At 38.8% G+C, this 14478-nt stretch overlaps 1 protein-coding gene across 1 annotated transcript in view; it reads left to right on the forward strand.

The window, feature by feature from the left end:
* LOC110079007 (cytosolic phospholipase A2 epsilon) overlaps positions 1-14478 on the forward strand; it is a 52729-nt gene that overhangs the window by 7321 nt on the left and 30930 nt on the right. Inside the window, exons 3-7 of the mRNA XM_072990585.2 lie at positions 3262-3398; positions 6212-6343; positions 8793-8833; positions 12195-12237; positions 13905-13959. Coding sequence (XP_072846686.2) covers positions 3262-3398; positions 6212-6343; positions 8793-8833; positions 12195-12237; positions 13905-13959 — 408 coding nt within the window. The remainder of the gene's footprint in view (positions 1-3261; positions 3399-6211; positions 6344-8792; positions 8834-12194; positions 12238-13904; positions 13960-14478) is intronic.

A 14478-nucleotide genomic window follows, 5' to 3' on the forward strand; every position in this document is an offset into this window, starting at 1 on the left:
GAGACTTGCAGATAATTAATGTGTTGTGGTTGCCAGTGAAACGTGTGCGATATGAAATGGCTCTTACCATACAGACATGCATTTAGGTGCTTTTGGTCACCTTTTTGCACAAACTCTCCATCCCTTTTGCAATGATGTGGGGGAGGTGCCATAGAAACGATACCCAAATGGCTTGTTTTGGTGGTGATGTGCTCTGAAACCACTTGCAACTTATGTTGACCTTTTGAATTAATGACCTTCAGGAAGTCCTACCATTAACAGCTCTGCTCATGTTTTGCATACTCAAGGTCATGGATTCCTTTATTGAGGCAATCCATCCCATATTGAATCTTCTTTCTCTGCTGTCTTCAACTTTTCCTACCATCATTTGCTTCTTCAGTAACTTCTAGCTTCTTCTGATATGTTCACATATATGTTCATAATAATACCCATGTGCCATCAAGTCAATTCTGACTTCTGGTGACCCTTTTCAGGATTTCCTAGGCAGAGAATACTAAGTAGTGATTTACCATTCCCTTTTTCTGAGGGCGCCCTGGGGCTGTGCAGCTCTCCCAAGGCTACATAGGATGGCTCTACTTGCAGGAGGCACAGTGGAGTATCGAACTCTCAAACTTTGGCTCCTCAGACAGATACATAAACCACTGAGCTATCCATCCAGCAGAGTAATAATTGTGTGCCATCAAGTCAATTTTGATTTTTGGCAACTAGACATGGGGACAAATTAAAAAAAAGATCGCGATATTTGTCTAAAATAGCTGTTTTGTTAACTATTAATCCCTTCATATTCATGGGTTCCAGAGATCCCCACAGATATGAAGGGATGAATATTTCCCAATTTTTATTTGTCCTCCATATGAAGAAAAAAAGCCATCCTGTGGCTTTTCCGGCTGATTGGCTGATTGGTGGGCCAATCAGCAGCCACCCACCCCACAGCCACCCATCCCCACAGCCTACCCCACCCTCTTCCTCTCCCTACCTTACCGCCCCACTCCACCCCTTTACTGTAATCATCTCTGCTGCTGCTGAGGTCTCCATCAGGGAAAGGGAAACTGGCTGCCCATTACAAAGATGGTAGCAGCAGCTTCATTTAGGGTAGGGAAGCTGCAGCTGCCATCTTTGCAAAGGGCAGCCTGGATTCCCTTAAGGAATTGGGTTTTTTTTAGTAACACCTCCCACGAATCGACAAATACATTTGTTATTCATCGGTTCAGGGGGGCAATTTTTGACAACTCACAAAGCAGGATGACTCGCCAAAATGGTGAGTCATCCCCATCTCTAATAGCAACTCTTTCCAGGGCTTTATAGGTAGAGAATACGTTGAAATGGTTTATCATTCACTTCTTCTGTGGACACCCTGGGACTGTGCAGCTTGCCCATGACTACATAGGTTGACTCTAACAGCTGCCGATTAATGATATTATGTCTAGGCACAAATGCTTTACTATGTGATAGTAACAGCTTTCATTCTCAACTATTTGTAACAGTTTCATATAGAATGGCAAAATGTTCCACAAGGGCTGCATAAAAAGCGCTTAAGCATGTTATATTGTTTGTTTGTGTGTACAAATACCTGTATATGTTTATTTATATGGATATCGCACTCTTGATGGAAGTCCTTGTTGGGATGTGCCATACAAAGATTTTTAGATACTCACTGAAATGTAAAGATCTACACAAGAATCCCATCATCATATAATACATTCTGTAATAAATCTCAAAGTTATAAATGATAGAGTATCAGAAAGAAAACCATGCAACCACAAGGTCTTTTATTCTGCATCTGTAACTAGAAAGAGATTACTAAAAGAAAAAGAAAAAACACCACTTAGCTATCTAGACAGCAAGAAGAAAGGTCTATCATGTCTCCAAATTTTATATACACTTGAAAAAAGCCCACCCAAAATCAAAACAAAAAAACCATACAGCAATTTTGGTCTTCCAATGAGTGTCAATGAGAAAACTGGCAATCTGGATGTACTAATTGGTTCAAATCTAGGTTCCAAATTAAATTGCGTGGAACCTGAATCACCAGAGACCAAACTGGGATCCATCACAAAGTGCTAAACATTGTCTCTGAAATAAATCAGGAGACCTGTGTACAGCCCTGTTTTGCATACCTATAGCATGATGGTCTATTTTTATCTAGTATCATTATCATTAGAAGTGATTAATATAGGTGTAACTATATAAATGATAAACATGTCATCTTGAATCATGTTGGTAATGATTAGAATGTTGGACTGTAACTCAAGAGATTTAAAACAAAATCTTCACTTCTCTGTTGAGAGGAAGCACTCTTAAAACACACAACAAAATTTCCCAGAGTTCTCATATTGGCATTAACAAAATTTGAACAAAATAGTCCCATGTTAGTGTTGATTGTTGCTTTGGATAAGAATCTGAAGCACTGGATGGGTTATTTGGTTCTTTTTGAATAATCAGCTGGCACTTCTGTGCTTGGTGTATAATTTTGTGTTTTACTTCTGAAATGGGATGCATATCAGGGGTATTTTATACAAACTGTGGAGACTGAGTAGAAAAGAAAAGAGTTCCTTGTCTCAGTTTTGGCTGGAGGTGAGAAATATGGCAGTGGTTGCTTGAAGAATTGTCTTCAAAATATTTCATCAGGCGAAGACTATGCAAATTGATGAAAACGAGGAATTTAAACAGTATTCTTTCCATCCCTGGCTGGCAGAAAGTCATGCCAGCCAGCAGAGGAGACTTCTGCCAAATCTTTATTCCTACAGCCATCATATCTTTGAGTTTGATTGCACTGCTTTTAAAGAAACAATTAAGGTTAGGTTTAGCATCAGACAGAGTGATTTGCCTGCCTCAGGCAGGTACTACTGGCATGAACAAGTAGGAAATAGTTAACTATTTAATTTGCTGTTATTGCATTTTTACTAGAAGGAAGTGGTGCTTGAAGACTTTTTTTGTGTGTGGCTCTGCTTCAGAATCATCTCATCTTCCCTTGCCTTGGACATTATACACCTTCATCACACTGTTTGCTGTTTTACCTCAGAGAGAAAAATGTCTCCATTCACTCCTTATCCTTTTTTCTTTACCTCCTCTGATTCTAACTGTCCTTCCTGAAGCCCATCCCAAATAAGCTTTGGCCAAATGACAGATGAAATGAAAACATACAGTATAAGCCTAGACAATGTTTTACTGTCCGTAGCAATAAAAAGTGCTGCTCATCATAACTGTTGAATGGTTATGGCACATGGCTATATAACCACTAAATAATCTCTTTTGGAATAGTTACCCAGTCTGATTGCTATGTGACTTTATGGCTGCCAACTGCTTCAATGAAAAGAACCAAGACTCAGACTGTGAATGACACCAAAGATCCAGTGTGGAATGAAAGTTTTCACTTCCGGATTCAAAACCAAGTAAAGGTAAGGTGTTACGGTGACCACACTCAACACAAATCACTAGATCTTTCTTAAGTGGTGCTGGTTAGTCAGTCACAAGTGGGAGCTGTGTAGCTGTTGCCAGAAATTTAAAAAAATAGCCAGTCTTTTCTATGGTTTAACGCTGAATCTCTCCTCCTCTCCCCTTGCAACCTCTTGGAATCCATCTAAATGATAGTATAAAGAGGCAAAATGAACATGAAATACTTTTATACTAACCTCTTTGGGGCACGTTTGACAAATTTGTGCGTAGTTGTGGATGGTTAAGATTCCTGTTGCTGAAAGTCTTATTTCTGCTTCCTGCATTGCTTCAACTCAGAAGTTGAGTGGAAAAAAGAAAGAAAACAAGAAACCTTGATGTCCAATGAGCAATAACCGGCCAGAGTCATGCACTCTTATTTTCTTCCTGCAGTATTAAAGTACTAATATGGTATTACCACAGTACATGAAACTTTGACTTTTCAGATAATTTTGGACTGTAGATCCCAAAGCCTGTCACTGTTAGCTTTGGTGGCTGGATACTTCTGGGAGTTGAAATCAATAAACCTCTAGAGGAACAGAAGTTCCCTCCCCCTGTGACAGGACATATGTGACACATAAGTCATTGAGATTCTGCCTCCCTTACTGTTTCCCAATAAAGTACTGTATTCTTTTAATAAGTATAAACAGGTCACATGGTCTCTGATGCCCATTACATGCGTCTATTAGGCCATCGTTTTTAGTCTCGCACAAAGCAATTATCAACAATGTTCTTGTTTATTTCCTTGAACATTAAGGTTAATAGTAGAGATGTGCACTAACACCAGGATTCAGATTTGGAATTACAGCCCTTTGGATTCAGAATATGGAATTTTAAAAATCCAGAATTTCTGATTATCTCAAACTCTTTTACAGTTAATATGAATACTATATAGTCATTGTTTCCCCCTTTTAAAAAACACAATCAGGCAAAACATTTTAAAAGGATTTTCCCTCTGACACCCTCCCAATGATGGTGGTCAAACAAAAAGAGTGCCCACCAACAGCCAGCAATGCCTAGGTATTAGGAAATGACTGTAATGGGCATACTGCCTGAACTCTGAACAGTTGCAATGCCAGCAGGAAATGCCAGCAGCATTGGGGAAACAGAGGACAGGCTGACTGGCCAGTGGGCAAACACCCTGGACAGCAACGGGAGATCTGAAGCAGCACATAGCCTGTGGTGGATGAGAAGTGTGCCAGCCTCATGGGGCACATCACAGTTGTGTGAGTGAGCACAATCTTGGAGTAGCAGTTGGAAGAATGAAAGAGGCAGAAGGAGGGGGCGGAAGACATGAATTATGGCATACCTAGTACTGTGAGCAGAGTGTGCTGTTCTCTCTTACTTAAAGGGGACTTCAGGGAAGTCCAGCCAGCAATCTTAAGGGAAACATAAAAATTTCAACAAATCCACATTCCAAGTTTGAGCAGTGTGGAATGCCAATGTCCCCTGCCTGAGAGAGCACACACTCTTTCACTCTTGTTAGAGAGAGACAGGCGTGTTTTGCATCTTGGCTGCTTCAGATGTCCCTTGTAAAATGGGCCACGTGTGCTCTGGCTACCTGCCACTTTACAAGTTGCCTGACAGCCCAATATAAATCTGGCACCACCTTGTGGCTAAAGGTCATTCAGGATGGCAATTGATATGGGATGCCAGTTTTGCCACAGACCTACTTCTGGTGTCATTTAATTTCAGAACTACTGTATCCAAATAGGACATTATTCAGTGAATTCTGAATAATTCCAAATCTGATTGCACATCCAAAGTTAATGGAGAAGTTGTAGCACCAGAAATAATTGTATGCTTAGGAGCGAGAAGTGAACACCTAGCTGCCCACTAGATTGCTAATGTCATGCTTAAGAATCTATACATGATCCTAATCACTGGCTCTACCCAGAGTTACTGAACTTTTAAACCAATGTTTGATGTAAGAGGAAAATCCACACGAAGATCTAATGCAAACTCATGCATTTACCTATTTACTTCAGTAGGACCTATTTCTCAGTCAATGGGTATTGTTGCCTTGGTGATAGTTCCTATAGAAGCCTAGTAGTGCCTTGATTGCATTTAAAGAAATCACAATTAATGTGTATTATTATTTTAGTAAAACCAATATTCAGCTAACCGCATCAATTTTAATTATTGTAAGCCGCCCAGAGACTTCTGGGTAGAGTGGGCAGCATATAAACTAAATAATAATAATAATAATAATAATAATAATAATAATAATAATAATAATAATAATAATAATAATAATAATAATAATAATAATAATTAACAACAACAACAATAACAATAACAATAACTATAACTATAATAGCAACAATAACAATAACAATAACAATAATAACAGCAATAACAATAACAACAATAACAACAACAACAACAACAACAACAACAACAACAACAACAACAACAATAATAATAATAATAATAATAATAATAATAATAATAATAATAATAATAATAATAATAATAATAATAATAATAATAATAATAATTTCAGACTTCAGTGAAAGTAGGCCTGAATCTAACCTATTAATCAGAAATGCGTGATACTGAAATGCTAAGTGGTTGCCTCCCTTACTGTTTCCCAGTAAATTGTGTATATTAGAATATGCCGTTAGCAAGCAAAATTGAGCAAAAGGAATGTTCAGTCTTCTGTTGTACAAAGAAAGAGGCGACAAGACAAAATGGTTCCTTATGGGGTGGCTGGATGCAAGCCAAGGGCCATGATCCTCATTCTAACCAAGTACTCCTCTTCCTTTGCCTTCCCTAGAACATTTTGGAACTTAAAGTCTGTGACGAAGACAAACAGACTGCAGATGATCATCTTCTCACTGTTTTCTTTGACGTATCTAAAATCCAACTTGGAGAAACAGTTTGCCTCAGCTTTCAGCTGAATCCAAAGGTCTGTACCAAAAAATTAAAAGAAGTCTGTAACCTTGAAAATGAGAGACAGGGTTTTCTCAATTTTGAGTAAAATTGGCTTTAAGTAAGAGAATTTAGAGCTACACGTTTGATCAAAATATCAGGGCCATGTAGAAAGAAGGAAGTTTGTTGGGGCTGTTGTTCTCTATGTGACAGAGAGAATATGGTTAGCCTGCTCCTATCGTGTTTTTGTCTTTTTAAAAAAAGTTAAATTATAAATGCTTTGAGAGTGGGGAAAAAGAAGAAAATAAAGAAAGAAAAGGGGGAAAGGGATCCATTGCTTATGATAACATAACATATGCCAACCACCTGTTTAAAAAAATATTTACTTGGAAGTAGTGTGATATAATAGACAGTAGCACAAAGCTATAGCAATGATGAGATCTTTTCACAATTTAATAGGGACACTGAGTATTTCTCTTTCCACTTGTGCGCAGTGAGTCTTTCTTACAGCTGCAGAGAGAGCACACTGGATTCAATCACGAGTCTTAGTTAAGTTCCAAGTCACAGGAACATAGTTTAAAAATACATATGCACCAAAGACTTTTCTAATACAAGATTAATATGTGGCAATACATCTGGCCAGAAAAGAGCCACAGCTGGATTTGTCTACATTATGTGCCAACATTGAGTTGATGTAGCTAATATCTTTCTAACTAGACACAGTAGTAGGTCTACGGAACTTCAGTTTTGTTCAACCACATGTAATTTTACTTTAACTACATAGCCAAATGCCTGAATGTGCCCATATACGTACATTGTTCTTGACACCTTACTTTCACAACAACCTTCCAACACGATAGGGCAATGCTATCACCTGTCTCTCGGAAGTCAGACGGCTCTCTTGACGCCCATGCACTTAGTGTGGATATTTATTTATTTATTTATTTATTTATTTATTTATTTATTTATTTATTTATTTATTTATTTATTTATTTATTTATTTATTTATTTATTTAAATAATGCCCTGTATCATAGGATCTTGGGGGCAGGTGATAAATCAATTTTAAATTGTAAGACATTTAAAACTATTTAAAAGCAAACAACGTAAAACAAAAACATTGCACTAAAACCTGTGTAGGCCACAGTCCTCAACCCTCAAAGGCTCTGATAAATGTGTCTTAACGTGGCACCAAAATGATGCCTATATTGGCACCAATCGATCCTCCAAGGGGAGGGCATACCAAACCTGGGGAACTCCCTTGTCTCCACACAACAAACTATTCTTAATCATGAGGCACAGAAGAGCTTCCCTCTTCCATCAGATCTTAGTGATCAGGCAGGCTTATATAGGGATAGGTGCTCCTTCAAATATCCTGGTCTCAAGCCATTTAGGGCTTTATATGTCACTGTGAATACCATAGACTCAGTCCAGAAGCATATCGGCAAGGAACTCTCTGTACTTACCTAATCAGGGAGCTCTATGCACTTAGGTCTCTGTGCAAGCTCGAGAGTTTTGGTTGTAGATGCTTGCATTCAGAAGGATCTTCTGTCCAGACAGCCATACTCAAAACATGGATGTCAAACACAAAATCAGGATGCTGTGTGAACAGGAACATAGGATGCTGCCTTATATCATGTTGGTCCCTTTAGCCCACTACTGACTACTATGACTGGTAATATCTCTCCAGGGTTACAGACAGAATTCTTTCTGAGCCCCACATGGGAGATCTCTGGTATCATCCAAATATTCTTCCCTCTCTTGAAATGTATGAGAGTTTGTACACAGCAGTTCAAGTGTAGTATTAAAAAACCACATAGAGTATGAATAGTATTCTCCTTTGTGTGTGCTTGTGTGCGCAATTGGAATAATAGTTACTCGGTCATGGTAAAAACTTCAAGAACACTTACTATAAACACATACTGTACATAGGATAAACTAACAGTGCTTGAAACATTTGGACTAATTACAGACCTTTGCCCGACAGACTTATAATGGTTTCATATTATCTTCCTTAATCAGACATTGTAACAGGCAAGCAGACTCCTAACAGGAGTACAGACATCTCTAACAGACAATTTCCAGACTATCTAACTCGAAAATAACAGCCTCTTCTTTTTATCAATTTGGCAGGTAACCCATTGGCTAATGCCAGACATAATCATACTGTATTGGTTACATACATTAAGTTATGTAAAGTACACAACTCTACCATTTTTGTATACACATAGATAAATGCTGAGTTGCACTTATATATTCCAACACCCTCCAAGTACTAACCAGAGTCAACCTTGCTTAGCTTAAAAAATTAGATAAGTGTGCATGTTCAGGGCAGTGTGCACATCTGGTCTAGAGGATGTGGCCGATGGCACACCTGCACTGCCCTTTCAAAGTGTGGAACACATTATTAGTATGTGACGGGGAATTATTTTTAGAAGGAATGCATGGACATGTAATCACTTTGAATGCTTTTGAAAAAAATTACAGGGTAAAGAGGAACTAGAAGTTGAGTTCACACTGGAGAGCAGGTAAGGACAACTGTTAATAAAGTTATCATGCCAAAACACACATTAAGGAGACTCATAACATAGCATTTGCTAATCTTCTACATGATTTTTCAGATCTACTGCCTCGTAAGTACTTTTTGATGCACATGAATTTCATTCTATCACTGCCAATTTTTATGTACTTCAGTAGAAGCACAGCTGTGTGTCCCATTCTTGTATACTGAGATTCTGCTTCCACTGAAAATAAATGGAAATGTAGTGCATTTCAAGGATCTGTATGTGTATCACAGTTATCACATGTATAAGAAACTTGAGGATTTGGGCAATTATATCTAAAGCAACAAGATAGCTACAAAATATGGACAGGGTGTAAATTTTGACTTGTCTTTGCTTCTCTCACCATTTCAGTCAAAGTTGAGAAATGTCAGAAATTTTTTTTGTTGGAAAGTAGGGCAAAGAATTTTTTATGAGTTTTGACAATGTTCTCACATTGAAGAATGTGATGTTTTGCACAAAAAGTGTCTCTTTTTTGCACAAAATCAGCCTCTTCTGCAAAATTTCATAATTTGCAAATTGTGCAGAATATATACAAATTGCCCAAAGTTAAAATGGCCGCTAATTTCAGAATCTGAAGCACTAGCTGGGTTGCTTCCATCTTTTTTTTTTAACAACAGGGCAGTATTTTTTTTACTTTTGTGTATTTGCACTTTTAATGAGACTTTTAATGTAAATTACAGAGACCCTTGAGGGGAAAAATAGTTATTTTTCCTGCTGTTGGCTGGAGGTGAGAAATCTGACAAGACTTCAGAATTCCTTGTCGAAGTGTTTCGTTGTGTTGAGATAGACTTAATAAAAACCGCAATACACCCAGTAAAGCATTCTTTCCATTCTCAGGTGCTTATCTGCATTGCAGTAAAGTAGGAAAGGCCAGCTCATGGACCTTCAGAGATGGTTGGGCTACAAATTCCATCAGTCTTTACTGTGTTGCCTAAGGCTAGTGAGATTCATAGTCTGAAACATTTGGAGGCTCAGATTTTGCCCAAAGTTATAAACAGCTGAGCTGGCTTGATAGCTCAATGGTTTAGGTATCTGGCTGCATAGCCAGATGTTGGGTGTTCAATTTCCTCCTCTATATCTTGGGCGAAGAGCTACTCTGTGTGGCCTTGGGGAAGCTGCAGAGCCCAAGAATGTCCCCAGAAGAAGGCCAAAATAAACCACTTCTGAGTATTTTCTACCTGGAAACCCTGAAAATAGTCACCATAAGTCAAAATTGACTAGATGGCACATGATTTTTATTATGATCATCAAAAGAAGCTCTAGCAAGAGACAGCTAGCACATGGGTTACCATACAAGGTCATGTCTGAGACCTTCGAAATAAGCCAGTCCTCTGCCTGGTACTGATGTTGTTGGGGGTGAAAGTGTACTACCCAATCTCTTTCTTAGTAATGCTGTTCCTGATCTTCATAGAATAATAGAGTAATGGAGTTGGAACTGGCTTATAAGGACATTGAATCCAAGCCCCTGCTCATTGCAGGTACACAAATCCTAGGATATTTGTCTAGCTTTCTCTTGAATGCCTCCAGTGCTGGAGAACTTACCACCTCATGAGGCAATTAATTCCATTGCTGTACTGGTACAACTGATAGGAAGTTTTTCCTTGTATTCAACCAAAATATGGCTTCCTTCTGCTGCATTTAGTTGTAGCAGGAGTACCTATGTTGTTGGTAAGGCTTGGAATTATTGGCTGCTCCTCTTTTATAACACCCACATTTATCTGTGAAGATTCTCAGTCATCCAGATAACCAGGTGAGGTTATCTGGAAGTTGAGTCACAGCAAATGGACTTCTTTCTTATTAGGTTGAAACATTTTGCTATTTATACAAGTAGCTTCTTCAGTCTGAGGAGTAGGAGCCCCTGATATATCCTCCGCATTGGCTTCACTTTCCTCTGGTCTGAATGGGTTTGTTGAATGGACAAAGGACTGAGGGTGAGGGATAATCCCACTTCTGCAGTCCTTCTTCATCCATTAGGCAGAGACTTGTCTACCCAAAAGACAGGACACCAAAACACAACAGGAGCAATATAGTATATGCGGTCCAATACAAAGAAGAGTATTCAGAGTGCTACACTGGCCAGGGAGGCCATACATGTGCATATAGAAAATCCCTCGCTCAGCAGGGGTGGAGGGCTTAGACACAATCGTTGTCCTATTTATTGTGCTACCCTTTCATCTGTCCCAAGAAAGATTAGGACCACACACATCACAAAGACCACTGTTAATAACAATGGGTGCAGAAAGACTGCAGAAGTGGGATTTTCACTCACCCCCAGTCCTTTGTCCCTCTACTGATCCTATTCAGACCAGGGGGAAGTGAAACCAATGTGGAGGATATATCAAGGGTCTCCTACGAACTCTCCTCAGATTGAAGAAGCTACTTGGATGAATAGTGAAACATTTTAACCTAATAATAAAGTTCAGTTGTCATGACTCAGCTTCCAGATACTCTCACATCTGCACATTCTTGAAAAGGAATACAGTCATGCCCCGCTTAACAATTGCCCCGCATTACGACGAATCCGCTTTACGACGATGTTTTTTTTGTAATTGCGATTGCGATTGCAGAATGGTGGTCTAAATGGGGGAATTTTGCTTAGCGATGATCGGTTCCCTGCTTCGGGAAGTGATTTTCACTTTACGATGATCAAAAACAGCTGATTGTCAGGTTTTCAAAATGGCCGCCAGCTGCTTAAAATGGCTCCACGCTGTGCTTAGGGACAGATTCCTCCCTATACAGGCACCGAAAATGGCCGCCGTATGGAGGATCTTTGCCGGACGGTGAGTTTTTAGCCCATTGGAACGCATTGAATGGTTTTCAATGCGTTTCAATGGGTTTTTTAATTTCGCTTTACGAAGTTTTTGCTTAACAACGATTTTCCTGGAATGGATTATCGTCGTTAAGCGAGGGACCACTGTACTTGAAAGTGTTTCTGGCTTTCTTCACCCTTTACAGAACAATGCCTTGTAGTTTTGGCTTTTGTCTTGAGCTTTGGTTTGCTCTCATATTTTGTTTCTCTCCCTCTGAAAATAAGGCCTTGTAGAATGACTGAGAATCAAAGCTTGGAAAGCTACTTTTTTGATCTATGCTAACTGGGGATTCTGAGTCCCAAAATGTGATTTTGTCAAGCCATGATAAGGATGGCTATATGTTAATACAGCAGCCCAATTATGGTCCAACAACTTCTTTGGTTGCATGAGCAGCTGCAAAAGATACAGCTGGGGACAAACAAAGTGAAAAAGAAAATAGATGTAAAGTACCATCTTTGCTGTGCAAACAGTTACTGACACATTATTGATGTTCTGATTGTTTCCTCTCTTTTCAGCCCGGATGTTCCAGAAAAGATTTTTACTAATGGCGTCTTGGTGGTAATTTTAATCTTTCATTATTGTTCCTGAACTACATACCTGGTAAAGCTAAAGTTCCTAAAACGAGGGTGCTCAAATCTTGACATTCCTCAAGTTACCTATGTCATGCTATGCTAAAGAAAACCTGGCCTGAAGCAAGCAGGTTTGGTTTCAGCTTCTGTACATTGCAGCATTCCCACAATCTGAGATTTCCACCAAGCGGTCACAATGAAGAATGCATTGCATCTGTCATTTTCATCACAGACCTCTATGCCAAGGACGCTGGGAAATCACAGATTCTATGACTAGTATTTGTAGTCCATTGAATATGCTGACTCCTACATGTACTGGCAAAATATATATGGGTGTAATTCCTCTTGTCTTAGTAGATGGCTTCACACCCAAATAAACCCCATCCTACTTGCTTCTCTGGAATTTGCTTCCTCAACAATGTCATCTAGTGTATTACTTTTTTGTGTGGGAAGGAATGTCAGCCGATAGACTAATTTCTCCATCAAGATAATCCTCTCTCTCTCTGTGTGTGTGTGTGTGTGTGTGTGTGTGTGTATGTGTTTGTGTAAAACTGGTTTTCCCCTTTCTTAAGAGTCCATTTGTTTGTCCTAAGTTGCAAGGAACCAAAATATTCTTGTTAAAGCCTCACCTTTCTAGCTGCAGAGCATCTGCCTATATTCCACCAGTCGTTCTGGAGTATAAATAGTAGACTGTAATAAAAGCAGAATGCAAGGAATTTGCCTCATTTAGTAGATGAGCATCTTGTTGATCAACCTGAAAGAGCTCAAGCTGTTGTGGTTGCTCTAATTAACAAAATGGCCAGAAATGTCCATCCAGCCAGTGGAAGATAATGACAGAAGTGGAGAATCTTCACCGTTATGCCCCTAGAATTCCCAGTTGGACACTGATATGACTTGTTATTCCCTCCAAAAAGAAGGGTTTCTTTTTCCATAATGATGTCAGTTTCTCACTAGGAGCTGTATGACTTTTAATCATTTTCTCCTGTGCCAATATTTCTTGGCCTTGAGTAAGGGCTAGAGTGGTTGAAATGGTTGCCATGCCCCACAGAAAAGATAGATATTGGAGATTAATATATATTCATTAAACTTAGAAGGAAGTTTAAATATTCGTCATCAAATGTTCATTTTCTGAAGTGAAAGAAGCTGATATTAAATCAACCTGACCACACATCCTTTGACTCAGAAATCTTAACATTAATCTTAACATGTGGGAGCTGTTCCAAGTGTAGTAAGAGCATCTTCCCTAACCTATTTAAAGACAACTGGTTTTTATCAATTTGCATCTTCGAGGGTGGCATTTTAGCACAGGAAACTCAATCAGACCAGATAGGCAGGATATTAAATAAATAAATAAATAAATAAATAAATAAATAAATAAATAAATAAATAAATAAATAAATAAATAAATAAATAAATAAATAAATAAATAAATAAATAAATAAATAAATAAATAAATAAATAAATAAATAAATAAATAAAATTTAAAAGAAAGTCCTTCTCAGAACAACCATAAATTAAGGGCAACTTTATTTCCTTTGCAATGATTTCCTCCCATAACATTTTGCCTGCACAATGAAGTCCAGCTGAAGCATAAAATGTACAGTATGCTTATCATGCATTCTGTAATTTCTGATTATTTGTCTTGATTTGTTACAGTCTCGTGAAGTTGCCTGTATGGAAGTTCAAGTGGATGGAGGAAGAATTAAAACAGGTAGATAGTATGTGTTAAATAACATGGGGGACAGAAGAGAACCCCCAAGGATCCCCACAAACCCAAGGTCAAGGTGTTGAACACGAGTCCCACTGCAGAACCTTTGGGCAGCCCCCACCAGGAAGGACCAGAGTCACTGTAAAACCATCCTTCCCAATTCTGCCTGAGAGAAATGGATCAGAAAGATACCAAAGTCAAAGTTACTGAAAGGCTTTGAGAGGTCCAGCAGAACCAACACCTTCTATCTAGTTCTCAGTGTCAGTCATTCATCAGACCAACAAAATATATTCCCATCCTGCAACCAGTCCTGAATCTCGACTGAAATAGAACTAGTCTTTAAATCTCACTCTGGAACTCCTAGTGGTTAGAGCCACCATAGACTCATAGAATCATTGTAGGGTTGGAAGGGAACTTGGAGGTCTCTTCTAGTCCACCCCCTTGCCCAAGGCAGAAGACCTCATACCATCTCAGACCTCATATCATCCTGGACAGATGGCTGTCTAAACTTTTCTTGAAAAC

Source organism: Pogona vitticeps, chromosome 1 (genome assembly GCF_051106095.1).
Source record: "Pogona vitticeps strain Pit_001003342236 chromosome 1, PviZW2.1, whole genome shotgun sequence".
Taxonomy (NCBI): Eukaryota; Metazoa; Chordata; class Lepidosauria; order Squamata; family Agamidae; genus Pogona; species Pogona vitticeps.